Genomic DNA, 27,871 nt, shown 5'->3' on the forward strand with positions numbered 1-27,871 from the left:
TCTACATCTTGCCAATCTTTTCTCTTTTGACCTCTTTGAAATGACTCAATATCCTGGTTTTCTCTAGTTCAGATCCCTATGAGGTTGAATATGAGGATAGGGCTCCAATTGGCCCACGTAATCTTTTTATATCTGGCCACGACCAATGGGGTACTTATAAATGATTATCTTTAGAAGAGGTATCCACAGCACTGGTAAAGAGCAGGAAGCCAAATGTATAAAACATACCAGCCCTGTCCCTCCACAGCTCAGAGGATATTTGGCTGGCAGTTAGAGGCTATGGTTGGCATTTCTAATGCAGAATGGTGTAGTGGAGGAAGGTACTTTATGTTGGGACTTTTGGGGAAAGATACCGGGGCATTCTGCATGATCAAGGGAAGAGTTAAACAGCCAATATGAGGGAAAGGCAGGGTATAGACAGGTGCTGGAACCACAGAAATTAAGGCTTTCCATCTCTCTCTCTTGTTTTTACCTTCTGTTTCTTGCCTCAGAGGTGGTCTTTCAGGTGACTTAAATATGATTGCCATCTGTCCCTGGACTTTGCTATCTACCACTTTCTCTATTTTTCTAGTTCTAGTTGGAAACATGGGGTGGGGGTGTTTGATAGGGAGGCTTTAATTTACTAGGCTTTGGTCAGGAGGCCAGTCCTGAACCAGTGAACTGCGGTGTGAGGTATGGAGGAATGTGAGAGCGTGGCAGCTTTCCCTGGAATCATACGGAGATGTTCCTGGAAAGGGAGGTGGGTGCTGGGCAGATGACAGTAAGTAACAATAAATGTTCACACATTTTCAGATATTTCAGTGATCTTTTTTTTGTTTTTGTTTTAACATTTTTTTTGTTTATTTTTGAGAGAAAGGCGGAAGTGGGGGGACAGAGGATCCAAAGCGTGTTCTGCACTGACAGCAGTGAGCCCGATGTGGGGCTCAAACTCATGAACAGTGAGATCATGACCTGAGCTGAAGTCGGCTGCCTAACTGACTGAGCCATCTAGGCACCCCTAGATTAATGTTCCTGATTCAGAAATAAAACTATTATAAAGTGACAGGGTGACATTTGCTGTTGTCTGATAGCTTCCTTAAAAAAATAAAAAGCAACTAATAATGTACAGCTTCCTTTAAGATCTTTGAAAAAAGAGAAATGTAGACCAACGTTTCAGTCTTTAGAATATGCCTCTAATAAGATGCTTTGTTTGCACCTAAGTTGTTAACTCGTGAATTTGACAATTTTGTTACTTGGAAATAATCTAACCCATTCTGTCTTCTTGAGGCCTCAAAGACTAACACCATTCTTAGAGTATGACAGATGCCCAATAATAGTGCATCATTCCAGACTTTTTAGCAGTACAACAATGTAAGCACCATATTAGCATGTTCCTTACCCACATTTAATCTATTTTGGGGAAATAGATCATGTGTATAAAACAAGCAGTGAATGTGACAGGATTACATAAAAGGGCTGTGATGCTTCCCCAAATCCTAGATCTTACCTCTTCATTCTCCAGTTGATAAACATGCCCCTTTTCCACAATTCTTCTTCCTTATTCTCATTGGGTTAATCCTCAAGGGAATTTGCTGAGCTTGAGTTTTGATGTCTTTCCTACAAGCCTGTGAATTTTCAGAACTCTAAGGTAGTGACATAATTGGGTGATGGACACATGTTATTGGGTGAGGCTGATAAAAATTTTGCCATACAGGTTTAAATTTCTGCAGACTCCTTAGATTTCTTGAGCATCTATGTGAAATTGCCTTACTAGCCACGTGATTGCATCTTAACAGCATCAGAGAGATGCTGGGCCATTTGCCAGGTTCCAGACCCTGCCTGCATCATATGTTACCTTTTGGATCACCCTGTAAATCTTCAGGAAACCCAAGCCTTTCCAGTGTTCACCCTGACTCCAAGCCCCTCCATGGAGCCATCTCCTGCATGGTTCACACCTTTTCAAAAAACTTCTTTGGCCTTTGTATTTCTGTACCCTATCCCCTGAGTCTTACTAGTTTCATGTGTGTGCTTAAAGTGGGTGTATCTTTATTTTCCCTCCAGCTAATCACTTAACTCCTTGAAGACAGTGACTGAATAATACTTCTTTCCACATTTCCTACAGTGCCTCGTGTAAATGAAAACGCAGTTAGGTGTTTTTACTTGTCAGACTGAAGAGCCCACTTTATTTGGGGAAAATTTGCCCCTAATTTCCGTGATACCCATTGGAAAGTTAGTTCTATGTGTTTAAGAATTTTACATTAAAATGTAAGAGATAGGGACTTCTGTGTAACTCAGTCTGTTAAGTGTCTGACTCTTGATTTAGGCTCAGGCCGTGATACTCATGGTCATGAGACGGGTGGCTCAGTCATTTAAGCGTCCGAATCTCAGTTTCAGCTCAGGTCACAATCTTGAGGTTAGTGGGACCAAGCCCTGCATTGGGCTTTGCACTGACAGCATGGAGCCTTCTTGAAATTCTCTCTCTCCCCCACCCTCCGTCCCTCCCCTGCTCGTGCATGTGCGCTCTCTCTCTCTCTCTCTCTCTCTCTCTCGATAAAGAAATAATTTTTAAAAAAAAGATTCTCTTCCTCCCTTTTCCTCTGCTCCTCCCCCACATGTGCACACTTTCTCCCTCTCTTAAAAAAAATGTAAGAGATAATTCCTTTTAAAATTTGACACATCTTTTGAGATAGTTTCCACGCACATTATTGAAACACCTTTTTTTTTTTTTTAATTTTTTTAAGGTTTATTCATTTCTCAGAGACAGAGCGTGAGTGGGGGAGGGGCAGAGAGAGAGGGGGAGACACAGAATCAGAAACAGGCTCAAGGCTCCGAGCTGTCAGCACAGAGCCAGATGCAGCGCTTGAACTCATGGACTGCAAGATCATGACCTGAGCCAAAGTTGGACACTTAACCAACTGAGCCACCCAGGTGTCCCGAAACACCTTTTTTTTTTTTTTTTTTTTTTAAGTAATAAGCAGAAGCAGGACAGGTTGATTATAAGAATCTGGAGTATTCTCTCAGCAAAGAGCATTTGTCTTAGATTTTCATTCTTGCAGGATTTGATCTCACTACTACAGTGATAACTTATGGAGATGCTTTTGAAAGTTTGGGGCATTATTTTTAAGCTGATACAAACCATTACACAGAGTATGGGACATCTTTTAATGATGCTTTCAGTTCGGCCCCTGCTTCTTTTTGTGCTGCAAGAATCTGCCCTTAGGGTTTTATACTTTTTGGCCAAAAGAGCTACAGCTAAAGATGTATTTGTCCACTCCTTCCTCAGATCATTGCAGTGTTTCTGGACCCCTTTCGAAAGCTCCTTGTCTCTTTACTTTCCATGTTTTGAGATACTAAAGGCACTTGATGGGGGCATCTCTAAAGAGGCTCTCACTCCCAGGTTGGCCCACAGTTTGCCTGTGTTTTTCCCATGTGTCACTTAGCTTCCAGTGGGTGCCAGCAGCTGGAGTTAGATAATTTAATGGCTCGTTACAAATTTATAAATGCTGGCCACAGTTGGCCATCTGGAATAATGTATTGTGACTTTAAGGACATAGGGAATTTGGTGAATATAGTGGCCAAGCATGACAGGGAATGGAATGCTCTAATTATAGTTTATGGTTCCTAGAATACTTTATTTCACTATGACAGCCAAAGGCCATTCGTCTGTCCCTCAGACTAGGCTACAAGTGGACTAGAACACTGTTGTCGTTGTTGTTTTAACCGGTATATAATTTAAACCTTTTCTTCTGTGGTTAACAACAACAAAAACCATTCAGCAACTTTCTAAGTCCATGGGACTGGCAGTATGTCATTTAGCCAGCTCGGCCCTTGGTCAATTTTTACCTCTTTTGAGATGGGTTTGACAGTTCCATGGGTTGACAGTCCTGAAACTGATTTTGGAGAAACGGGTTTACAGACCAAATCAGTTAGCCCTTTATATGTCTCTGTTGTGAGAACACAGAGTTTTATACCTGGAACTGGTTGCTCTGCAGAGGATTAGTGTGAGCTTCCAGCTTCTTCCCTGAGCCCCTATACACACCATCCATGGAGTTGTCTCCCAGCATTTGAGGGAAGGCCAGTGTTAGTAGGGATGTTGTAAATAATGTAGAGGTATTCAAGACTGCCTTAAGAAATACAGGATGGAGAAGAGGCCAGGCTAGAGGATGCACTTGATACTAATTCGAAACCCAAAACCCACAGCACTGAATTAACAGGTGTGCTGGTGCAGCTTTCTTTGTGCATTTAATCAGGCATATTCTTCAGGTGTATTCGCATGAAGATCTTTTTTTTTTTTTTTTTTTAGACTCCCTCACATTCAGGGAACCATTTTAATTGGCATGCTTAACACCATTATTGTCTGAACTGGATTTTGTCATGAAGGATGAAGTATCTATGTGGGTTTTTTTTGACTTTTTTTTAAAGCTTATGTATTTTGAGAGAGAGTGAGACAGCACAAGTGGGGGAGGGGCAGAGGGAGAGAGAGAGAGAGAGAGAGAGAGAGAGAGAGAGAGAATCGCAAGCAGGCTCTGCACTGTCAGTACAGAGCCTGATGTGGGGCTGGAACTTACTAACCATGAGATCATGACCTGAGCTGAAATCAAGAATCAGACACTTAACCAGCTGAGCCACCCAGGTACCCCCTCCCCCCAGTGGCATTCTCTCTCTGTTTTTTAAACTAAACTGAAGACTTTACTCATCATGTTAATCTAATCTGTAATTGACTTAAGATTTTGACAGAAAAAAAATTGAGCACAATATCAGTAGGAAATATATTTTACATAGTATTCTAGTATACACAGAAATTTATGTACATGGGTATGTTTATGTATTTACTCATTTAAAGTTCACAATGTGATGCTGAACTTGAATTCATGAGATGCTATGATATTTTCTATTCTATCCCATATTTTTAAATGCTAGTATTGATCTACTAATTAGATTTTTTTTTAATTTTAGAGAGAGCACACAGGCAGGGGAGAGGGGCAAAGGGGGAGAGAGACAGAGAGAGAGAGAGAGAATCTTGAGAAGGCTCCATGCTTAGCACAGACCCTGATGGTGGGGCTTGATCCCACCACCTTGGGATCATGACCTGAGTCAAAATCAAGAGTCGGATGCTCAACTGACTGAGCCACCCAGGCAACCGTACCAATTAGAATTTTTAACTAATGGTTAGGAAACCCTGTGGTAGCAGGTGCAATTAAAGGACATCAAAGTGGCCTCTTTATTTTTAAGCTTTGTGAATCATGATTGTGAAATGGGTAAGGTAGTATTTGATTTTTTTTGTTTTATTCATTTATTAGCGAATGACTAAGTGAAATTTTATTGAGTGCCTACCAGATACTGTGATTACTATTAGAAATACAGAGATAGGTAATTAAGTGAACATAGGTGTATGGTCAGCAGAGGTTTTCTCTTCTCACAGGACAGGCAGTGTCAGTAGATGGAGGCGAATTTTAGGCTAAGCACGTGATCTGTTCAATGGTGTGCTGGTGCCTGGCTCTCTCTCAGGAACTGTGTGCAGAATTGTAGAAGGAGCTCAAGGTAGGAGCAGGCAGGAGAGCCTTGAATGCCATGCCAAGAGGTTTAGCTTTTATCCATCCTTTTGGCCAGCAGCTTTCAACATTTAGCTCAGGATAATTTTATTTTCAAACAGAATTTAATTTGTTACCTCACTATGTAAAATGGCAAACTTGGAGCCAAGCTGAATGAAACAGAGTAGTCTTCTCTAGATTTCTACCCCGAGGGGTTCTAAAGCCCCTGGTGACTTTACCTGAGAGCCACTGGTAGCACTGGACTTATGTCTCAGGAGGAACCCCCCCTGGGGACACCATGGAGGGTGACTTGGGAGAATGGCTGGAGGGAGAAGAGCCATTTTAGGAGAATGTCATGTTTGGGGGAGAGATAAGGAGGAGGCCCTGAAACAGGGCAGTGGCAAAGGGCTTGAGAGAGCAGGGACTTAAGCTGTTGTGGTTGCCTCCTGAGGACTTGCTCTATCTATAGTGGGCTGTGGAGCATAGGAGGTGGGGTGGGGAATATCAGTTTGGTTTAGGTTATATGAAACCTCATGCCAAGTTTTTCTTTTGGGTGCCAGATATTTGGGATAGATGAGGGTTGTTTGAGTATGTTGGTCACATATCTGCAAAGCGGGCCACTGTTTGTCGTGGTGTTTTTTGTTTTTTTGTTCTTTATTCTCCATTACATGGCCTCCAATTTTCAGGATTATATCATGTTTTCCTTAGCTCATATTAGTCTATATTCTTTCTAGCTACACCTTAAAATGATCACAACCCCAAACATTTACTGAGAGAATGATTTCAGGGAAAGTACAGTAAAAATATTTTAAAACTTTTCTTGGAGTAGAGGTTGAGAAGTTATTACCCCTACCTCCCACCCTCAGAAATAGCCAAGATGGGAGAGGGAGGGAGGGAGGGAAGGAGGGAGGGAGGGGGAGAGAGAGAGAGAGAGAGAGAGAGAGAGAGAGAGAGACACCTGTGTTCCTTGGAGGAAGAGAGATGTGTTCAGTGCAGAAAATCCCAGTCGAACAGCCTGGCTCTGACTGGAAGAGAGCTGGTCCTTCCTGGGGTGTTTTTGGCTTGAGTGCACTGTTCCTCTTTGTTGAGACAGCTGTAGTTTGGTATCAGGGGATAATAACGAAGAAATATTACTAGATTTTCATTGGTATTATCTAGAACACTTAAAATTTGTGTATCACTTTCATCTTGGAGAACATTATGAAAATATTACTTTAGTATTAAGAGCAGTCTTTAGTGTAGGGGGGCATTACCCCCCATTTTACAGATTCCAATCTGAGCTTTTCTGAACTGGGCTGTTACTTGCCCCAGCCTGCCTGCTTTAGTGCTAATATAAATCAGAGGCTCCTATGGTCTGGGATGGTGATTGAAAGCCTCTGATGCCTATCTTTGGCTTGCCTTTTCTAACTCTACTGGAAATTGCTCTCCTTCGAATAAGTATTTGTAGGTCTCTGAATGGAGAGAAATCTTGCGGCTCTCCCTATGATGACTCCATATTAGAGAATCAAGACTGAGATCCCTTGAATAAACTTAGAAGATGAGAATTGCTGGAGGAACAGAAATTAGAGTGTAGTTTTTTTGGGTTTTTTTGTTTAAGTAGTGAATACTCATTTGTGACATCAGTGCTGATTGAGCTTATTTTAAAACCTTTCCCAATAGGACACACATTACCTATATTTAACAGGAAAGCAGAAGTAAGAATCTGATATTGTACAGGGTTGTTTCTTTGTATTTGGACAAGCATAAGGGAAATGTGACCAGTTGAAAAAGGAAGGCCTAAATGACTTATATATTTAAAAAACAATCAAACATTTATGTGTTAAATAGTATACTAAAAAAATATAGCAGAATGATTTGTCTTATATGGTGTGGAAATATACAATTTCTCCTAGATATGACTATTGGTGGGTTGCACAACTTGAGAACAACAAGTTATTTTCATTTTCAGGGAGGATAAAATTAAGTAAGTGAGGCTATCCTAAGACCCTACCAAGTAACAGATGCTAGCTAGACACTTTATGTAACATGCCTACTTTTCTGTTGCTATTCTACTGTCTGCAGGTGGTAATTAAAATCTAAGGAAAACTTTTTTTAGGTCACAAAGCTTTTTAAAAATTTATTTATGTTTTAAAAGCAAGCTCTGTGCCCAATGTGGGGCTTGGACTCACAACCCTAATAAGATCAGGAATTGTGTGCTCTACCAACTGAGCCAGCCAGGTGCCCCTGGGTCACAAAGCGTTTTTCTGGTATTTACAAAGTCGCTTCAGATAGGAGGCCATTGTCAGTACTTTTATCGCATCCAGGACATCTGGGGGCCACTGGGCCTGGCTAGTTGATACATGAGAGAAGTCATCCAGCCTCTCAGCCTCAGTTTCCTTACTTGCAAAATGAGGGGGTTGGCTGGTTAGATACTTAGGTCGCTTAGGCCTCTGAGATTGTGTGAGAGCTCCAGGGGAGTTAGCAGGCTAACATCCTTTCGTTACCAAGGTATGTTGTGGCCTCTTTTCCTGATGGTTTCTGTTTATACAGTGAGAAGCTAACTGTGTGGGAGTATAGGGTTGATAGCAACCTTTGTCCTTCTCCAGGAAATAATAAATGTCGTGTGACTCAGACTCCAGTCTGAGGCTCTTGTTAATTTTTTAAACTTTCTGTGTTTGTTGAGTCAGAAATGCAGGTTCTTATAGAGTGTTAACAAATCTTTGATTATAATGACTGCAAATTACAGTCCCCTTTCCTGTGTAATGATTTTTGCCATTTGCCTTCTTCAATCTAATAGGCAAGATAGAAGGACATTTTGATCAGTAAGAACCTTGGTCTGTTGCTTCATGAGTCCTTATTACACTAAAATAATAATTCTTCCTCTTCTTTTTATTTTTTTTAATTAAAAAAAATTGTTTTAACGTTATTATTGAGAGACAGACACAGAGCATGAGCAGGGGAGGGGCTGAGAGATGGAAAGACACAGAATCTAAAGCCGGCTCCAGGCTCTGAGCTGTCAGCACAGAGCCCGATGTGGGGCTCGAATTCACAAAGCATGAGATCGTGACCTGAGCCGAAGTCGGACGCTCAACCGACTGAGCCACCCAGGTGCCCCTTTTAACTTTTATTAAGTAACCTTTACCCACAGCATGGGGCTCAAACTCACAACCCCAAGATTAAGAGTCACGTGCTCCACCCACTGAGCCAGCCAGGCACCTCTACACTAAAATATTCTTGACAGAAAACTATGTGTGTGCCCACACTGACAGGATATGGGTATTCTTTAGCTAGGTGGGCACTTGTAAGTATTGCAGGACAGTTGATGCTGGAGTAGCACAAAACCTTAGGAGTAAGGAAAACTTGTTTATTTAATATCTGCGAAGGTGATCCTGTGCACATGTGGGCCTGTGCGCGCGCGCGCGCGCGCGCGCGCGCGCACACACACACCTACATCCAAAGTGTGTCAGTGTGCACATGCCTGCTCAACTAGGATGTGTCACTACTGACTATTCATTAACTGCCAGTTGATTACTTTTGTGTTTGAGGCACTCAATCTCAGAGAACATCATTTTTAAACAATTTCATGGAGTTTGGACTTGTGGAGATTCTGAGGCCTGACCCTGGTGGTAACTGGTAAATGGAGGTTGCTCTACAGTGCTGTGCAGGATGTGAGTGAGGCAGTTTGGAACCAATAACTCGTTTATTAAGCCTTTTTTTTTTTTTCCAGTTTTTACAAAACTGAAGAGTTGGCAAGATTCCCATAAAGTTTTCTTAAGGGTTGAAGAACGGGCTTGGAGGGATCAGAGTGTTGGTCAATAGTTTTTGAGAATGTTTGTTAGAGCTTGGGACTCACACATGCATACCGCATAGCTTTAGATTTGCTGTTTGTCCCCACAGTCAGTACTGCATTCCCCCTGACTCTAGTTTTTTTTTTTTTTAATTTTTCTTAATTGTAAAAAACATATAAAATTGACCATGTTAAGCATTTTTAAGTGTACAGTTCAGTAGTGTTGACTGTATTCACTATATTATGTAGCAGATCTCTAGAACTTCTTCATCTTGGAAAACTGAAACTCTGTACCCACCGAAAAACTACCCCCTCCACCCTCTCCTCAGCTCCTGGCAGCCTCTGTTTTACTTCCTGTTTCCATCAGTTTGATTACTCTAGATGCCACATGTAAGTGGAATCATACAGTACTTGTCTTTCTGTGATTGGCTTCTTTCATGATGTCTTCATAATGACTTAGCATGACATCCTTAAGGTTCATCTGTGTTGCGGCATGTCACATGATTGCTTTCTTTTTTAAGGCTGAATAATAGTCTGTTGTGTGTAAATGCCACATTTTCTTTACCCATTCATTCATCAATGGACATTTGCATTGTTTCCACATCTTGGCTCTTGTGAATAATGCTGCACTGAACATGGGTGTGCGAATCATCTCTTTTTGAGATCCTGCTTTCAGGTTTTGGTTTTGTTTTGTTTTGGGATAGATACCCAGAAGTGGGATTGCTGCATCATATGTAATTCTGTTTTGAATTTTTTGAGGAAACCTCCATACTGTTTTCCATAACACCTCCACCATTTTAAATTCCTGTCCACAATGCACAAGTGTTCCAATTTCTCTGCATCCTTTACTGAAGTTTTTATTATGTTATAAAAATAAGGTGGAGTGGAGAAATGCACCATCATGGTCACAATTTATGTGTTTTTTTTTTTCCTGGTAGGTGGTAATTAAGAAAGAGGGCAGTAGAAATGGTAATAAAAGATGAGTGGAGAGGTGGTTATAGATGAGCATGTCAGGTTTTAGAAAAGAGCTTAGTCTGTCTCTTAGCCCCCTTCATTCCTTCCCTGTCATTAAAATTATACTTTTGATCAATAGTCCATTTTTCAGATGTTTTTAAAAAACGCCTCCCGAGTAAACTCTTCTCTCAGAATATCATAAGAAAAATAAAGAAAAGTTCAGTGCAGAAAAATGAGAAAGGGTCTTTGGACAAGAGAGTTTATTGGGGCTGACAGTGTATTTGATTCTGTGTTAGTCTGTAAAGGTAAGATTGAAGCTGTCAGTACCATCATCTGGGTCTTTATTCTGTCTATGCTGGGACACACCGGGCATCAGAGAACATGGAAAATAAGGGTCATCTGCCACTTAGTACGAGCCTCTTGGCTTCACCATGGTGTTGGATGCCGGGTGGTGAAGTGGGAGAGTGGACGAAGGTGAGCCTTTTCTAATTTTGAGTCCTGGGCCTACTTCCCGGACAAAGAGGCATGAGAAATGCCTGCTACTTCCTCTGTCCACAGCTCTTGGTTTGCCCTAGAAATGAAAGGCAGCAGGATTTCAGAAGGTGTACTTTAACTTCCTTCGTATCTCTGGGCATACCTTTCTGTGCCTCATTTTCCTTATCTATTAATGAGATGGTTGGCTTAGGTAGGTACATTTTGAAAAGGACCTTCTTGATACCTGTTAGGAGTTTGGCTCTCATGTTCTCCTCATGAAGGATTGACATGTAAACCAAGGGGTGTTCCATAAGGTGGAGAAGGCTCTCCAGTTCTCCATATAGTGCCTCCTCCCTCACAGAGCCCTTGCTCTGTTCAGGCTTCTGTTTGGTGTCCAGGCTTCTGAAATGACTGAATGGTATTTAACAGCTGCCTCTTAGGGGAAACTGGGCTCTTAGCGATATAGAGTGAAGGTGTTCTAAGACTTGAATCTGCCCTAAGACAGGTGGTAATGTATTTCCAAGAGCATTGCATCCAGAGGACCGTAGAGCTTTTCGATTTCACATCTTGTGGTTTTGGGGGAGAAAATTGGAGAAGCCAAGGGACCAGCTCAGGGTCACAAGGCCAGTCAGTGACAAAAGCTGAGTCTAGAGTCCATTTTTCACTTCTCTCGAGTCTGTAACGGGTGCACTTGCCATTATTTTAATTAGGTTGATAAGACTGGTACATAAGAAAAGCAATACTCTAAGGCAGTGCATGATAGGTGCCAGACAAGGGGGTGCTGACGGTACTGGTATAGGGTTTCTGAGAGGGGGAGCAATCATCTCAGCAGGGATAATCTAGGAAATCTTCCTGGAGGAGGGAAGTTTTGAACTTGGCTTGAAGAAGGATAGATAGACTGACTTCAGAGGAGAGGGGAGCACCCAGAACAGAGGCATGGAGATGGGAGATCCCAAAACAGGGTGCAGTGTGAATCAAGCTTGGCTGGAGCAGAAAGACAAGTAGGAGAAAGGGACGAGGATTGGCATTTATTGAGCATCTGTCTTGTGTGAGGCACAGTGTCTGGTCCTTTACCCGTGTCATCTCAGTGTCCCAAGTGGAGAAATGACACCCTGACCATGCATTTGTTTCAGAGCATCACTGTCTTCCCACCCCCATCTGTCTTCTTTCGAGTAAAAGTTACACTTTTATCTAGTGGGAAAGTGCCTAGTTAAAAATGGGGAGAAGAAAAGTGGGACGAGTTGTTTGCTTCTGTAAAGAGGGTCTCAGAGGTAGTTGATAGGTAATTCTGCAGTAAGCCTGGAGCCTGCCTCCTAGCTAATGGCAGCTGGCGGGCCTTGCACTCCTGAGTGACTGGGCTGACCATGAATTATTCAGGGCCTGTACCTAGCAAAGTTCTGTGGGAAGGAGGCTGTGTTATCTCATTGAGAGATTGGCAGAAGCTCGGGTGCTGAGGAGGAAGAAATGACTGCACCCTTAAAATATTTCACATTTTAACATGCCAGGGCCGCACACAGTGTTCCATAGACCTGCAACGAGGTAATCAGGACCTGTTTTTCAAAGAAGAAAAAATAGTATCTCCGACCCCTAATTAACAAATACAATAACCTACACTCCTGTGTGACTCTGGCACTTGTTGGCAGGGATTTGGCTGGGAGCCACATTAAAATCGCAGATAAGACAGTATAGCCACAGAGAGTGTTCATGTGGGAGAAACCCCACTCTGCTCTGTTTTTATCTCAGCCAAATAGAGAGATGCTATTGTTGATCCATTCAGAATGGTACTTGCAGTAACTATAACTGTTACTGTCACTGACTTCATTTGTTACATGCCCTGTGTGTGTGTGTGTGTGTGTGTCTATGTGTGTCTGTTGCCATCCTTCTGTCCTATTTCCTCAGCTAGGATGAAAGTGTCTGCAGAGGATGAAAGTGTCTGCAGAGAAGAAATCACATCTTAGAACTTTGTGGGTCCCTCCAGTGGCCTGTGTTCCTGGATGGGACTAAACATGTGTTAGATGGGTTGACTTTTACTTTCTGTGGACCAGGAGGTATGGGGCCTCTGCCTTGATGATGAGGTTTGCCTCCCTCCACTCCTTCCTCCTTCCCTCTTTGGGTGCCTGTTCAGCCTGCTCTTTTTACCTTTTCTCATTGCAGCCAGTCTATGGTAAGCTTCTGGAGAATGTAACATGGGTATGAAGATCTGAGGGCAGGGTCCATCGGCCTGTTTTCACAAAGAATAGATTTGTATCTCCTCTCTTCCAATTTTTTCCTTTGAGCTGTGCTACCAGGAAACAGCATTTTCTCACTGTCCCAGCTGCTTCCTTGTAAAACTCTGGCCCAGTGGTTCTGAACACCTGTGTGTGTCAGCCTTTTCCTTCCATGTTGGAAGTGGGAAACAGAACCCAAAATTCTGGGCAAGAGCAGGCCTGGCCCCAGCTGCATTCCTCAGATGTTCTTTCCCTTTGAACCACTCTGCCTGTAGCAGAGGAGCCCAGTCTTGGCTCTGGCTGGTGTTATATTCACAGGCATAGCAACACCTGTTTGCCAAAGGTGGGGCCTCTGGACTGGGGCATTCTTTTGCCCATACAGGGAAGCTTTGCATGTGCAGATAACAGACATGATAAGAATGCAGGGATAAGGTTTGGCCGGGGTAGAAGATTCAATAAACTGCATTCCTTCCCCAGAACCTTGGGTGCTTGTTACTGAGTGTCACTTGCCATTTTTCTCCTTCTCAGCAGAGATGTCGGGTACTTTGTATTCTGCTGTGACCAGCCGAACAAAAAACAGGAAAAGGATATAAATGGGAATTAGATTTGCCCTGGTATTTCAAATGCAGCCGTGTAACTAGTTTTGCAGGAGGTGTGTGTGTGTGTGTGTGTGTGTGTGTGTGTGTGTGTGTGTGTGGAGAGAGAAAAAAAAAAACAACACGCATATCTTCCATGGAACAGAGATAGCACTTGCTGTAGATGAAAAATACCTTTAGCCTTCCCTTTAATTTTTCTTCTAGGTATTCTGAGTCCTGAAGGATCAAATCTGATAGCCCCACCTCAAATAAACATTGGCCTTTCTAAAAACAGAGGCCCTTTGTAACTTGTTTCATAGTGAATATTGTAAAACACATTTGAATATGCCTTTCCCCATGCAAAATGGGGTGAAAGAGAAGGGAATGAGGTTTGTGAGCACCACCCCAGTTGAGGACTAGTCTTACCATCCTGAATTGTCCTTGTCCAGAAATCCAGAGGGGTGCCCACTGTGGTCCCTGGCCTTGAGGTCAGTGACTCCATAGGAAACCTGTAACACCCTCCAGCCAACAGCCCCCTTGGCGAACAGGTGGCCAAAGGTGGGGTAGAATTACTTTTTGAAATTTCCTCCACGAAGAATTTAAAGACTAGTGATCATAGCTGCTCAGACAGTGTGGCTGCCTTCCTGGCATTTCTCTTTTGCAGACATTTATCTCAGTTATAGGACAACTCTCTGAAGTTGGCCCCCTTATTGTGCTGACTTTTCAGGCTCAGGGAATCACACGCTTAGAAAGTAGCAGAGCCAGATTCCTAGATTCCAAGTCTCTTTTTAAGCACCTTTCCTCCTCTAAACCCTGACCCAAATGCCCCGTGGGTGGTGCTCTGGGAGTAAGCTGAGGAGTGGTGTAGGCCCTGATCTTCAGGAGCCATGTGGTCATGAGGAAGTGCTGCTGACTGCTTCCAGCAACCCAGGCTGTGGGCCTGTATGTGAGGTGCCACTGGGGAGAAAGGAGAAGCTTCTGGAAGCATGACAGGCTGCTTGCTAGCAATGGCACAGAAATGTTAGAGATATGTGTTGTTATAGTGGGACTTACTGAAAATTGTTCTTTTCGGGAGGGCAGGGGAAGAAGGTCTCAGGTAATTCTGTTTTCTGTTTTTGACTGGATTTTGTGGTGGTATGCTTGGTTAGTTGATGAGCTTTCTGGTACATGGTGCAGTTCCCTTTGAAAAAGGACTGGGCTTTTGAGAATACACATACTGAGGCAGGCTTTGGGAGAAAGGACAGTGGTAACTCAGTCATTGGGGGGCGGAAGGCTCTCTGGGCATTGTACAGTAGAGAGGAGGCAGAGAAAGAATGCCCACACTTAAGGATTCAAGACTAGGAGTGGGCAGGAGGCTGGTTGGAGAAGGGGGTGGGTGGGCCAGAGAGGTGAGACAGATCACGTAAGCTTCAGCTCCTGGGAACATAAATGCACTGGCATGATTTGGAGCCTGCTTCTCTATCTGGCCACACCAGTGGAGGAGGATTATTTTAGTAGTAGTATTTTGATTTCCTATAAAGAAACGTTCAGGAGAAATTGTCTGTGGTCGTCCAGTATCCAGATGAAGGAAAGGCAGATCGGGAAACGGCAGAGAACTTGGCAAAACAGTTTATATGTGAAACCTTCTTGTATTCTGACCTCCCTGTTCCCACCACTTCTTTCCTAGCTCTTGGGTAGGTTTTTCAAGTCCTTGAATGTGTACAAATCCCATCACAGCTTGTTGGCCATCCTCTCCCAGGCACTGCAATCCTGCTAATGTTTAGATGTTCAGGAAATGAACACTCCATAGTTTACCCTTTTGAGATTGTTGTGATGCAGGGAAAGTGGTCATCTTTTTTTCTTTCTTTCTTTTTTAACCTCTCAGACTTCATAACCTCTCAGACCTCTTGCAACAGAGGCTTAATCTCCTCTCTTAGTGTTCCCATTCACATGCTTCATGCTAAGTCATACAGAATCTTCGTGTATAGGTCTACCAAGTATGAGAAAAGAAACAAAACCCATTCACAACAAGAGAACCCTCAAAGTAGCAACTTCCACATGAACTAGCAGGGAATGTGCCTATTCCTGGCCTGGGCAAAGCACAGTGTCTCTGAATCTTAGTTGCCTTGTCTGCAAAATGGACACAATACCTACTTCATAGGTTTAGTCACTTGAGAAAATGTATGTGAAAGCATTTTGTAAATTACAGAGTGCTGTAGTAATGTGATAACTGTTGTTATTATGGCCAATCGTTTATATGGAGATAGATGATAATTACTACTACAACAATAGTCTCTAAGAGAGAGGAGATTATTTATCACCAATAAATGTAGAACTAGAAGGAATTTTTTATGACCATAGACTCCAACCTATTTGATCTCTAGGTGAGGTCCAGGGAAGGTTAGACACACATGCAATTATTTGGCTTTTCCGTGGCACTCAGGAGATGGGGTGAGCCTGAGTACTGTGGACCTGGGTCTTTGAGTACACCACAGCACTTCTAATTTGTGCTGTCCACAGATAACCATAGGGACTTGGTTATACTATTCTGGCACCACAAGGATGGCAGATACATGTTGCTTAGGTTTCATTTGCTTTGACCTCATAGCTAACTGTGCCTGTCAGTTGTGGCCACCTTTCATTGCGCCCTGGAATCTTGGTGCAACTTGAAGGCAGGTACAGCTCTTATCAGAGTTGGCTGCATGTGTTGATATCCCTGGCCTGGCTGAGGGACACTAGTTTTTTGGATTAGAAAAGATTGAGGGGATAGCCCCAAATCACAGGGTCTGTTTCTGCAGAAAGCTTGGTTGACTGCTGAGCACTCTGAAAACTATCTTGCCTCCCTTCGTGTTCCCTTTCACATGCTGTGTGTTTCTGCGGTAAGTGTCTTCAGGATTCTTCTTAGAGCACCATAAATTGTGGGTAAGACCCCTGGCCTCTTGCTTTATTAAGTTAGAATTGGGTAAACTCCTTTACATTTCTTCTTTTCTTCCTCAGAATGTCCTCATCCTTTCCCTTCTGCCTCAGAAGCTAAGGGTATCTCTCCTCTTGGCTACGGCTGACTGCCCCAGCCATAACTTCAAGCCATTTTCCCACTGGCCTTTTCCTACCTGTGCCAACTCAGGGCTGAAACCTGTGCACAGAGGATGTGTTCAGCTGGACCCTGACCGAGAGCCCCTTCCCCTGGTTCTGTCGCTCCTGTTTACCACCTCTACCTTCTTGTTGTTCTTCCCTTTGCTCCTCATTCTCTAACTCCCTGTAACCTTGCTTCAGCTTTTAATACCCCAGTGACCTCCTCATTCCCATACTGGATTAATCCACATCTCCTGTGACTTCTAGTTCCTTCTGTTTGCAGTGTGATGCCATCCTACCCCCTTTCCTCCTTGAGTATCTCTTTCTTCTCTTGGATTTTCATTCCATAGCTCTTTTGGTATCTCCACTGTTTTTTCTTCTTGCTTACAGCCCCTGGCTTTCCCCAGGGCTCTCTGCCCAGCCACTTTCCTCTTACATTCCTTCCCAGGTGTAAGCCTACTACAGTATCTCTCACTGTGCCCGGCCTCTTTCCTCAGCCTTGAGCTTTCCCTCATTCCACATCCTTGACCACTTCCGGACATGTCACCTCTAGGTTTTGCAGGTAACTCAGATTGAGCATAACCAGAAGGAAATGGTCAGCCCTCCCCTACACCTGGCCACCAGCTCTAAAAACCCCGGAGTCTTGTGCAACCCTAGCCTTTGAACCTCCCACGTATGTATAGTTGGTTGTGAGAGTCCTATGGATTAACTCTTGCATCAGTCCATTCCTTTTTGTGTCTGTTGCCTCACACTGACTAGTCCTTTGACTTGGAGAACTCCAGTAACCACCTAAATGACCTTGCTGCTTTTAGTCTCTCTCCTTTCTACCCATTCTAACTGACCACTGCCAGAATAATCTTCCCGAGAGCCCAACCCAAACCCAGTCTTCCTCTGGGTGAAATGTCTCCAACTGTTCCCAGCTCAGGCTTAGTTCCCTCAGGGCTTCCCTCCTGTCTGACAGTCCCTTATGCTCCAGTCAGATGGTAACACTCGCTGGTGCTGTTCCTGGAACAGCCCAGTTGGTGTCTTTATTTATGTTGCTTCCCATCCCACCTTCCACACTAGGAGAGGAGGCTCCCCTCATCCCACCCATCGACAGTCTTACCTGTGTTTCAGGTTCTGATCACAATGCCAATCCCTCCTAGAGTTGTTTCTACCTGTCTTCCTAGGCAGTTGTGTCTCCCTTGTCCTCTGAACTCTTGTAGCTCCCCTTCTTTAGCCCCTGTCTGTTCTTCTGCTATCAGACTGTTTGTGTATCTGTCCCATCCTCTTGGCCAGAAACTCTCCCATCTCCCAGTCATCTCTGAAACCTCCACTGGGCATTGTTCCTTGCACAAGGTTGGCGGTCCAGTAAATGCTGAATGGAATAAAGAACGAGTGACTCTGGCCTTCCTTTACCTCCACCCCACTGCTGAGTTGGAGGTGGCCAGATGAATCATCAGGGTTGTGTCCTCTTCTTCTCCTGCCCCATCATACCAGATAGATTCCCACTTCTCACCTCTTGCCCCTGCAGGGCTATTAAACCCTTCACTAGCCTCAAAACCTTCCTTACTTGGCATGTATTCACTCTGCCTGGCTTGTTTGGAGTCTGCTCTTTAGTACTGAGTGTGGCTACATTAGTCCCAGCCTCTACCCCCATCACCTAGTATGTAACCTGGCTGATTAGAAAGCTCATTTCACCTACTTCCCCATACCAGAGGGAGCTGAAAGGGAGTCTCGAAGAGTGGTGACTCATACTCTATTCACTAAGTGGCTTAAAGATTAAAAATAAAGCATTGTTAATTGGCAAGCACTTTGCAGTCTCCTTGTCTCTGCCCACAGCTGGACACTTAAGAGACTTAAAATTTCATATTTAATAGTGAAGTATATTTAATGTTAATATATAATGTATGAAATAGTGAAGAAGGGCCTGTTAAAATTGTAATTGAGAAAATTCTCCATTCAACTTTCTGTAGCTTTGATGTGATATGTGGGGAAAATATGCAAAAGGTGTATTTTGAAAAATACACTTCTATTTGAATGGTATCATCATTGTCAGGGTATTTTTACCTCATTCCCTCATTGACCTTGTAAAGGTAGGCATTAATTATCCCTGTCTGACAGGGGAGGTTTAGAAAGAATCCAGGTTTCTTCTAAGGTCATAGGCGATTAAGAGGCTTGGCCAGGACTAGAAGCTCAGGTCTTGGAATCCTAGCTTCTTCCAGTAACCCCACATTCCTGTCAGCATCCTGCATGATGAGAAATGCCTTCAAATCCTGGACCTGGCTTTAGAAAGCTAAAGGTTGACACTGGATGTATTAAAAACCTTGTCCTGTAGATACCAGCAATGGGGGTTGCTCATTTGAGCACTTAGCTGAACTTTAGGTTTGTTTTAACTCTAGCCCTGGACAGGATGCAGTTGCTTGAATTACCAGTGCCCTGGGGACTAAAGTAAACCTGGAGTGGAGGCCCACCTCTTTAGTGCAGATTGGAATCCCTTAGGAAGAAATTACCTTCTTCAGTGAGTATTGCTGCAGCAGTCCATGTGGAAAAGCCAAATTTGTGATTTGTTTTCTGTCTGTAGTTAGGGGAGAGGGGGTTGGGGTGGTGGGAAGAAAAAACTAGGGTCAGTTATTTACCCAAAATATATTTTGACCACTGTTACTGTCTCTGTACGAGATTTTTTTTTTTTTTTTTTGGTTGAGATCGGTGGGAGAAGTTAAGGAGGAGAGTTTTAGTATCTTGAAGAACCCAAAAGTTCAGGAGTCTCATTTTACAAATCAAAGTAGGATTTGAAGATAATTTCTGGTCTCTTAATCTCCCCATCGGTTGGTAAACTCCTCAAGTCAGGGATCCTTGAGGTATATACCTGTGTACCTTTCTCCCACAATGCCTTGCAAATCAGTGCTCCCGTAAATCCTGCATCGATTTAGTATTAAGGAGCCAGTGTTATACCAGAAAACCTCCCGCTAAACATCTTGTGATGGCTGCAGAAGTCTATTGAGGAGATTCTTCGGTGCGATGAACTCACACTTCCCCTCGCTGTGGCCCTGACTTTGTCTCACTTGTACGCAGTGGCCGGCCGGGCCGCCCCCGAGTGGTTGGCGCCCGCGCAGTAGGGACGCTGCGCGCACCTAGGTGCGCGGCCCTGGTGGCCGCGTTATCTCCACGGACGCTGAGGAGTGGATGAACCGCCCCGGCCGGCGACCTGCGGGGCTCCTCACCCTCCCGGGCTGCCTCCTTTTCATGTGATAGTAATCGGAGACTTTTCCGTTACACGAGGCTCTCAACAAAAGATTGTAATTCCAGCAGCTTTGTTTGGGAAGGTACCACTGCGACGGGCGCGTCCTGGGCCCGGCCCGAGGGTCCGAGGCTCCGGGGCTTTAGAAGCGGCGTGGGACGTCCCGGGCCGCCTGTAGGTGGGGGGACGCCGGCCGGCCGGCGTCCCCCGCGCCCCTCCTCGTGGTACAGCCTGCGTTTCCTCTACAATGCTGTTATGCTAATCAGGTGACATCACCGCCCAGCGCACGGAGAGTGGCTCATGATTAAATTACAAACCGGCGGCCGCCGCGGGCAGCCGGGAGGAGGTGTGTGTACTGCTCCCGCGAGCTCCTGGGCTCAGCGATCGGGGCATGCTTAGGATTGGCCATATTTAAACAAATTTTTAAAGTAGGACTTGCACCTTCCTTCCCTTCCTCCCTCCGTCTTCCCGCCCCTCCTCGGTAATTTATTTCAAGCTTCTAGTCGAGAACCACAAAAGAAAGGAAAACAAGGAATTAGATGCGTGAGTGGTAACTCCTGGCCGGGCTAAGGTGGACTCTGCTGCAGCCAACTTCCTATCAGATCAGCCTGCTGGACTTTCAGACCGGAATGGGGCTTGCCTGAGGTCCAGCCCTTTTCACAGGGGCCGGGAGCCAAGCCGTGCGGAAGCTGCTGTGTGTTGGATGGGGGTAGGCGGGGGCCGGAGTGGGATTTCCACCGTGCAGCCCGCCGGGGCGTTACGCCGGGCATAATGGAATTGCAGAGGACGTCTAGCATCTCTGGGCCGCTGTCCCCAGCTTACACGGGGCAGGTGCCTTACAACTACAACCAGCTGGAAGGCAGATTCAAGCAGCTACAAGGTAAGCCCCCGTCCCAAAGGCCGGACCTGCCCTGGGGCTGTGCCTACAGGGGTTCCGAGGTTTTATTTGTGCCATATGGTGTGTAACCCTAAAGAAGACGGGCCGCCGTTTGGCCCAGCCCCAAAGCCTCTGGTTGGCTGTGAGCACCCCATTCACTCCTTAAAGGAGACACTTTCTCACTCTCTAGAAAAGCCTCCATTTGGAGTCCCATTCTCTCTCCCCCTCTCTCCCTTTCCCCCCCACCCTCTCTCTCCCCCTCCTCCCCTCTGCCCTCAACCCAGTATCCTTTTGGCTTTCTAGGTTGTCAGGTATCTGCTGCTCACTGCACACACCTTTTCGGTCCTTTTAGCTATCTGCAGCTCAGTAGATCAATGCTAATAGACCTATTAGTATGCAAGCATTAGATTCTGGGTCGCCTCTGTCTCCCAGCGCCCCCAGCCTCTTACCTCTGGGAATCCTAAAGGTGTAAAGTGCACTGCTCGACACCCAGTCCCGTAGAACAATAGCAAAAGGGAGGAGGGAGTGGTCTTTTTGTTCTTAAGCCTTGGGTAAATTACAGTTTTGATTCCGAAGCTTAATTTTAACTCTTTTGATGTATTGTGTTGGGGAGAACCTTCCCATCAATTTAGTAGGCTATGTAATTTATAATGAAAGCCAGTTATTGTCATTCCAGTGCTATGGGTTGGATTAGTTGGATCAATTATAGGTTTCTTGGCGTCTATATTAGTCTGAAATAATTGAATGAATCCAGTATTATACCGCACATATTTTTATGGAGAGCAGGGACCTGTGTGCAGCAGTGTGTGGGATGATGGGCCTGCAGCCCGCTGCTGGGGTGGCCCCTCCAGCCCTTGGCTGTCCCTGCCCAACCAGCAGGCCTGGCTGGTGGTTTCTCAGAGCTTGTACATGAAAAAGGACTCATAACTGAAAACAGAACTCTTTCCGTTTGGAAGCCCCTGGAATCAGTAGTAGGCCAGGAATGGTTCTAATGCTGTGAAAAAGTGGCCTTTACACACTGTATGTTTCTTATTTTAACTCTTCTTAGTGCCACAAATGTGGTTCCTGTGAGGAGGAGGAAGGAAGGAAGCAGCTCAATCCTAAAATGTTTTCATTGGGAAGGGGAGGGAGGATATATTTCATTCAAAGGTTTATTTGTCTTGTGAAATAGTTGACAGTAATGACACTTTTTTGGAAAACAAGAGGCAGAACGGGACGTGATTTTAAACATTTGCTAGTCTGTGCTGCATTCCTGGGGCAGTTAGCTAAGAGGAAGCTCCATTCCCCCCAGGGAGTGGTTATGTGTCTTTGCTTCATTCCCCTTGAGCTCTTCGAAGGTAGAATTTGCTTTTTGGGAAAATTTGGGTTGGGGAAACAGGGCGGTAGGGGACATTTGCAAATGGTAAAGAGAGGAATGGTGGTGTGTCTGTTATCTTCTGAGTCTGTGCTGGAAGCCCCATGGTTTTAGGTTTTAAGAATTCAGAATGCACCTCCTGTAAGCATGACTAAGTCTCCCTGCTTCATTGTGTCACACCGCTAAGGAGAAAGCACCCAACGGCAGATCCTTGATCAGAAAACCTATTACCAACATCCAATCAGCCCACTCCTGTAGTCTCAGGGAAAAAAAATGCAAAACCAAGGAGAAAATGTAAGAAGGTGTGGGGAGCAGTGTTCTCAAAGGCCCACCCATAACAAAAGGCCGTTATCTGAAAGGTTTGAGGATGGTTGTAAAACTGCTCACTGAGAAGGGTGGAGCTTACACACAGGAAATGTCTTAAACTGTCCTCCCTGGATACAGTAAAATTTAAATTAAAAAAAAAAACAAAATCACCAGGTGCTCATTACTGTTTCTCAAGGAAATCTCTTCAAAAGGTGTAGGCTTCACATTTTGTTTGCTGGCTTTTTTTTTTTTTTAATGACTTTTGCTCCCTAATGTAGTACCAGATAACTTTCTTATTTCTGAATATTGTGGTTTAGGAGTTACACAAGTTGAGTGTTGGTATTTCTATAACAGAAAACTACCCATGTTGAGGAACTGAGAAAGGGTGAATTAACTTCCAAGTATGGTGGATCCCAGGAGAATTACAAACATCGCATCCTCCTTAGTAGGGGTGTGTGGAACTGATTGCATTGTGAGCAACTTTAGGAAAATTTTTGCTAAAACTTCTTCCCTTTCCTACCCCCAGTTTGTATTTGTAGTTCTTACAATCATCACATCTTTTATAATATATAGATTATATCATCTGATTTAATTTTATGCATGCCTCCAAAGCTGCTCCTTGCCCCACCACCCCGTTTTTTATTCTTCTGAATATCATCCTTCCTAGCAGTTATAACCCAGTATTGGTAAACTGGTCTTTTGAATTGATTTTTTAAAATGCTTCTTACATGAATTTATTCATTTAGCATTTATGCCTGAGATGTTTATTTCTGAGGGTACTGTGATTTCGTAGGAGATATTTTTGCTGGCTTCGCGTATTTTCACAGTTGATCCTAAAAATTTCAGGAGGGACCAGGGGATGAGATTTGATGTTGTAGCTAAAGGAATATGATATTAAAATGTGTTTAGTCTACTTAGGTAGTAAGGAAATAAGTGTGATTTATTTACACTCTAATTTAAGGGTCTGAGATGTAGAGTGATATCTGTCACACTGGTGTTCCTGGTATAAGTAAAACAAGAAACAGACTTTCAGCCTCTGATGGCTTCAGATGTTAACCACCAACACCCAGCACACCTAACAGACACACCCAAAGTGCATTCTCTCTCTTTTTGAAATTGTTCATCGGCAAAATTAAGTTACCACCTTCCTCAGAGCCTGATCATGTGTCTTTAAAGGTGGGTTAGTTTTTTTTCAAATAAGAAAGAAATGCTAAAACAAAAAACTCAACCTGACATGTTTAAAAAAATGTGTTTGTAGGGGCGCCTGGGTGGCGCAGTCGGTTAAGCGTCCGACTTCAGCCAGGTCACGATCTCGCGGTCTGTGAGTTCGAGCCCCGCGTCGGGCTCTGGGCTGATGGCTCAGAGCCTGGAGCCTGTTTCCGGTTCTGTGTCTCCCTCTCTCTCTGCCCCTCCCCCGTTCATGCTTTGTCTCTCTCTGTCCCAAAAATAAATAAACGTTGAAAAAAAAAATTTTTTTTAAAATGTGTTTGTAGTAACAGATTCATAATACCTTTCCTTCAGTTTCAAATCAGCCAGCTGAATTCCCTATAGGAATTGCTACTCTTCTACTCAGGAACTGTTGCTTGTGCCTAGAAAGTAAATTAAATGCCAGGCTCTTTAACTTGGCATTGGACCCTCCCCAAATGGCCCAAACCCCAAATACTTCATATTCTGCCTCTTACATTCCAGTCAAATCTTCCAGGTAGGCAGGCTTGCAGCTCTTCATAAAACCAAGCCCCAGGTTTTGCCTTCATTGTCTGCCTTTTGCCTTAAATGCCCCACTCTTCATTTTACGTGCACAAATCATTCCTATAATTTTTTAAGACTCTGCTCACATTCTAGTTATTCCATAAAGCTTCTTGTCTCCTCTCTTGTGGTTGGTGGGAAAAAGATTTCATTGAGTGCTTACTGTGTCCCAGACATGTTAGTAGGAGCTTTATATATGGTATCTTGTCTTCGTAACACACCTAGGAGATTTTAAAGATGAGAAGACAATCAAATAGCTTGACGAGGGTTCACAGGCATTACTGAGCTCAGGCTGCATATTGTTGTTCTCTAGGTTTCTTTTCCTAGACTTTTAGATACTGATTTTATTTCTGCAATAATAATAATAATAATAATAATAATAATAATAGTAATGAGGTTACATTGTGAAATGGGCACCCTAACCAGATTGCTCTCTCCTGCCTACCTGCCTCCCAGAACACTGATTCTCTTGGCCCCGGCGGTGGGGTTGTAATGAAGACAGGATCTAGTTGAAAAGCATCAACATGAATTTCTTCTGCCTTCTTTGCAGCCTAACCCTGACATCCAGCACTTGGTATTTCTGGAAAAGGTGCTTTTTCTTAGCTGTTCTGGCTCAATGAACGTGTCCCAGTGTCCAGAAGGAGTTATGGAGTCATTTGTCTTCAGTGGGACACAGAGAAAACTACAGAGCAGTTTATTACTTGCTATCTCAGAGTTGTCTTACTGCATTTCTTCATATTTTTTTGTGGTCCTGGTTTCTTCTCTTAGTGAAAGAGCATTGCTGGTCTTAAGTTTTTAAGAACTTGCCAGTTTGTTAGCGTACCTAGATATTTGTCTTGCATAGTATCTTAAACCTTAGAGAAAGAAGATTGCTGGGCTTCTACCTCCTCATCATGAAGAAAATTTAAAGTTCTTAGATACAGTGTTAGCCTTCATATATTTCCCATTGTGACAGTGAAAAGAGTTGGTGACGAATGAGAACTCTTTTTTGGGGGTGGGGGCCAGGATTTATAAGAGCATTTTTGGGTTTAATGAAAGCATGTCAAGATTGGCGTTTTGGTCTGGATACCTGCCAATACAATACGATAGCTTTTCTAAGCCCAGATAACTTTGTGGGACAAGTAACCAATTAAAAAAAATCTTTTTAACAGTTTACCAGACTTTCAGCCTAAAATTTGGAAGTTCTTTTAAAAAAAAAAAATTTTTTTTTTAATGTTTATTTATTTTTAAGAGAGAGACACACAGCACAAACAGGAGAGGGACAGAGAGAGAGGGAGACACAGAACCCAAAGCAGGCTCCAGGCTCTGAGCTGTCAGTACAGAGCCTGACATGAAGCTCGAACTCTTGAACTGTGAGATCATGATCTGAGCCAAAGTTGGACACTTAACCGACTGAGCCACCCAGGAGCACCTTAAAATTTGGAAGTTCTTAACAGATTTGTGAATTAGAATCCTTTTTGAATGGTGTAGTAATAATTACTACTAATGTGTACAGCACTTAACTTAATCATCTTGCATAATTAACTAAATGAGACTATTCAAAGTACCCAGCATGGGATGTAGTACTTAGTAAGTTCTAAGTAAGTGTGCATGTATTTAATAATAATATTTCTCTGGGCTAGATATTATTTTTTTATAGGTAAATAAGCAGATCATTTGGTATGAGGCTATCGCTCCAGAATCCAGGTTTTTGGATTCCAAATTTGATCTCTTCTAGGACAACAAAGTGGATTAGGTATGAGCCATAGCACCCGTTCCCCAGATATCATGAATTGCATTGTGGTGGCATGGAAAATTAATGGACTGGTCAGATTACTGGACATGTGGTGCTCTCTGGTTTTGGTGGGCTAGGAACTCTGATGGTCAAGGGAATGCCAATTCCTTTAGCTTAAATCTGGTGTTTGACTGGGATGTCCATTAAAAGGACTGTGGGAGGCCAGCTAGCGAGAAGAAGGAGGTGACTGATAACTCCCTTTGAGGGAGAGAGACCACTTTTTTTAGGGTAGTGAAATAGGAGTAAATGACCTGACTGCTGAGGAAGCTTTCTGATGACTCTGTTCCTGTCACCTCTTCACATGCCTAGGGCCCAGAAAGGGATCTCTTCACCGCGCCCCACTGCCTCTACCTGTGTTTTAGTCTCTTTGGTCTCCTAAAGCCTCCTAAAGCTGGGCCCTGATTACAGCTCTGTGCAAAAAGTTTTGGGATTTGACTCCATTGTGACTTGGCTCCAGATGACCTTCCCATTTCCAGCTCCTGCTACTCCTTCCTCAACAGTACTCCGTATTCCCTAAACCTACCCTGCATTTCCCCTGCCCTTGAGACCCTGCTCTCCAGCTTTCTTGCACCGGGAATTCTTTCTTGAGTCAGGATTATTACTTTCGAGTTCCAGTTCAGATACCACTTAATTCTAAGTATTCTCAGAGGGAGAGGAGGTCAGAATCTCTGCTTGGATTCCCTTCCTATAAGATTTAAAGTTTAAGCACTTGCTCATTTTGTGATTTTTACATACTGCTTTTGGTTACTATAGGGGCATAAAGACAAAAGTCTGACATAATCTGTCTTACATGTAATAGTTACCAAGTCTGTTAAAGAGTAAATAAATGCAATTATTATTATGGGCTGCTTTATTGCAGTGGTTCTCAATAGGAGGCCCCCCAGCCCAGCAGCATCAGCATGATCTGGGAACTTGCTAGAAATATAAATTCTCAGGCCCTACTTCTGAAACTCTGGGGTGGGGCCCAGCAGTAGGTGTTTTTTATAGCCTGCCAGGTGGCTCTAACGCACACTCAACTTTGAGAATACTCCCTTGTTGGATCATTCATAGAATCTTTGTAATTTGGTGATGGGGAGGAACTGACTGCATGAATTGCTCCTAAATAGGAGCAGATAATATATGTGATTTATTGAAGAATGAAGAGTTGTGAAAAAGTATGTTCAGAACAAAATTGTTTAATAGTGGAAAAGGCATTTAGTCAGGAATGGCCTCTGTCCCACTAAATTAGAAAAGCCATTTAACATCTGCAGGCTTCAGCTACCTCATCTGCCAGATGGGTCAATTACCTGTCCTAGTTGCCCACCAAGTTGCTGTGAAGATCAATCCAGAAAGATCTAAGTTTAGAAAAAATAGAGGTAAAGACACTAGTATCTGCAGGTTGTGAGTATAGTTCTGTAAGGCATCTCGCTTAGTTCCATTTAGGTTCCTAAGAATCTACTGCATTTAACTGTAAAAACAGAAATCCCAACGACCTGGTGACTGGAAGGCAGGCATGCAGTACCTCGCCACAGCCCTGTCCTGGATCTCTGAAGATCTGGGCTGCTTTCCTTATCCGAATACCTGTCAGGTTTACCTTCCAGGATTATGTTGAACAGTAGCTGCCATAATCTATATGAAGCTTCCTTGAAAACATCCATGTACTATTAAAAATGTAAAGTGTGGTTATTGTTTCCATCGTCCTCTTTTCTTTTAAAGAAAAGTAATACATGTAAATGAACTCTTAAGTAGTCTGGTATTGCACAGCAATTTAAATATGGATTTCAGGGTTTGTTTTCTTGTCTTCTGGAAAATGACGTGACTAGTGACAGAGCTTCAAGTTTTCAGTTAATGATAGCTTCATAGGCATACATCCATCAAAGTGGAATTACACCTGTGCACATTATCAAAGTAAGCCAGGTAGATCTCAGCCATTTTTAGATCTTGGTATCTTTTCTCCCCCTTGTCTGACAAGTTTCTATCAATTCTTAGGCCCCCAGCTATGAAAAACTAATGACAGGTGAAATAAACAATAAAGGTATTGTAAGCATTTTTCTAACTTCTGTGTTCTTAGCTGGCTA

General features: G+C 43.6%; 1 protein-coding gene across 2 annotated transcripts in view; it reads left to right on the forward strand.

Annotated features, from left to right (window-relative positions):
• SPTBN1 (spectrin beta, non-erythrocytic 1) overlaps nucleotides 1-27,871 on the forward strand; it is a 145,328-nt gene that overhangs the window by 11,347 nt on the left and 106,110 nt on the right. The window contains exon 1 of one of the 2 annotated variants that reach the window (XM_047067507.1): nucleotides 20,084-20,637. The exons of the other annotated variant lie outside the window; for it this stretch is intronic. Within the exon in view, the coding sequence (XP_046923463.1) occupies nucleotides 20,529-20,637 (109 nt within the window). The 5' untranslated portion in view covers nucleotides 20,084-20,528. Of the gene's footprint in view, nucleotides 1-20,083; nucleotides 20,638-27,871 lie in introns of those variants that run through there. 2 annotated transcript variants of the gene reach the window in all.

Source organism: Lynx rufus, unplaced genomic scaffold, assembly GCF_022079265.1.
Source record: "Lynx rufus isolate CCGP_SWC_20201006 ecotype Redwood Valley unplaced genomic scaffold, mLynRuf1.p SCAF_8, whole genome shotgun sequence".
NCBI lineage: Eukaryota > Metazoa > Chordata > Mammalia > Carnivora > Felidae > Lynx > Lynx rufus.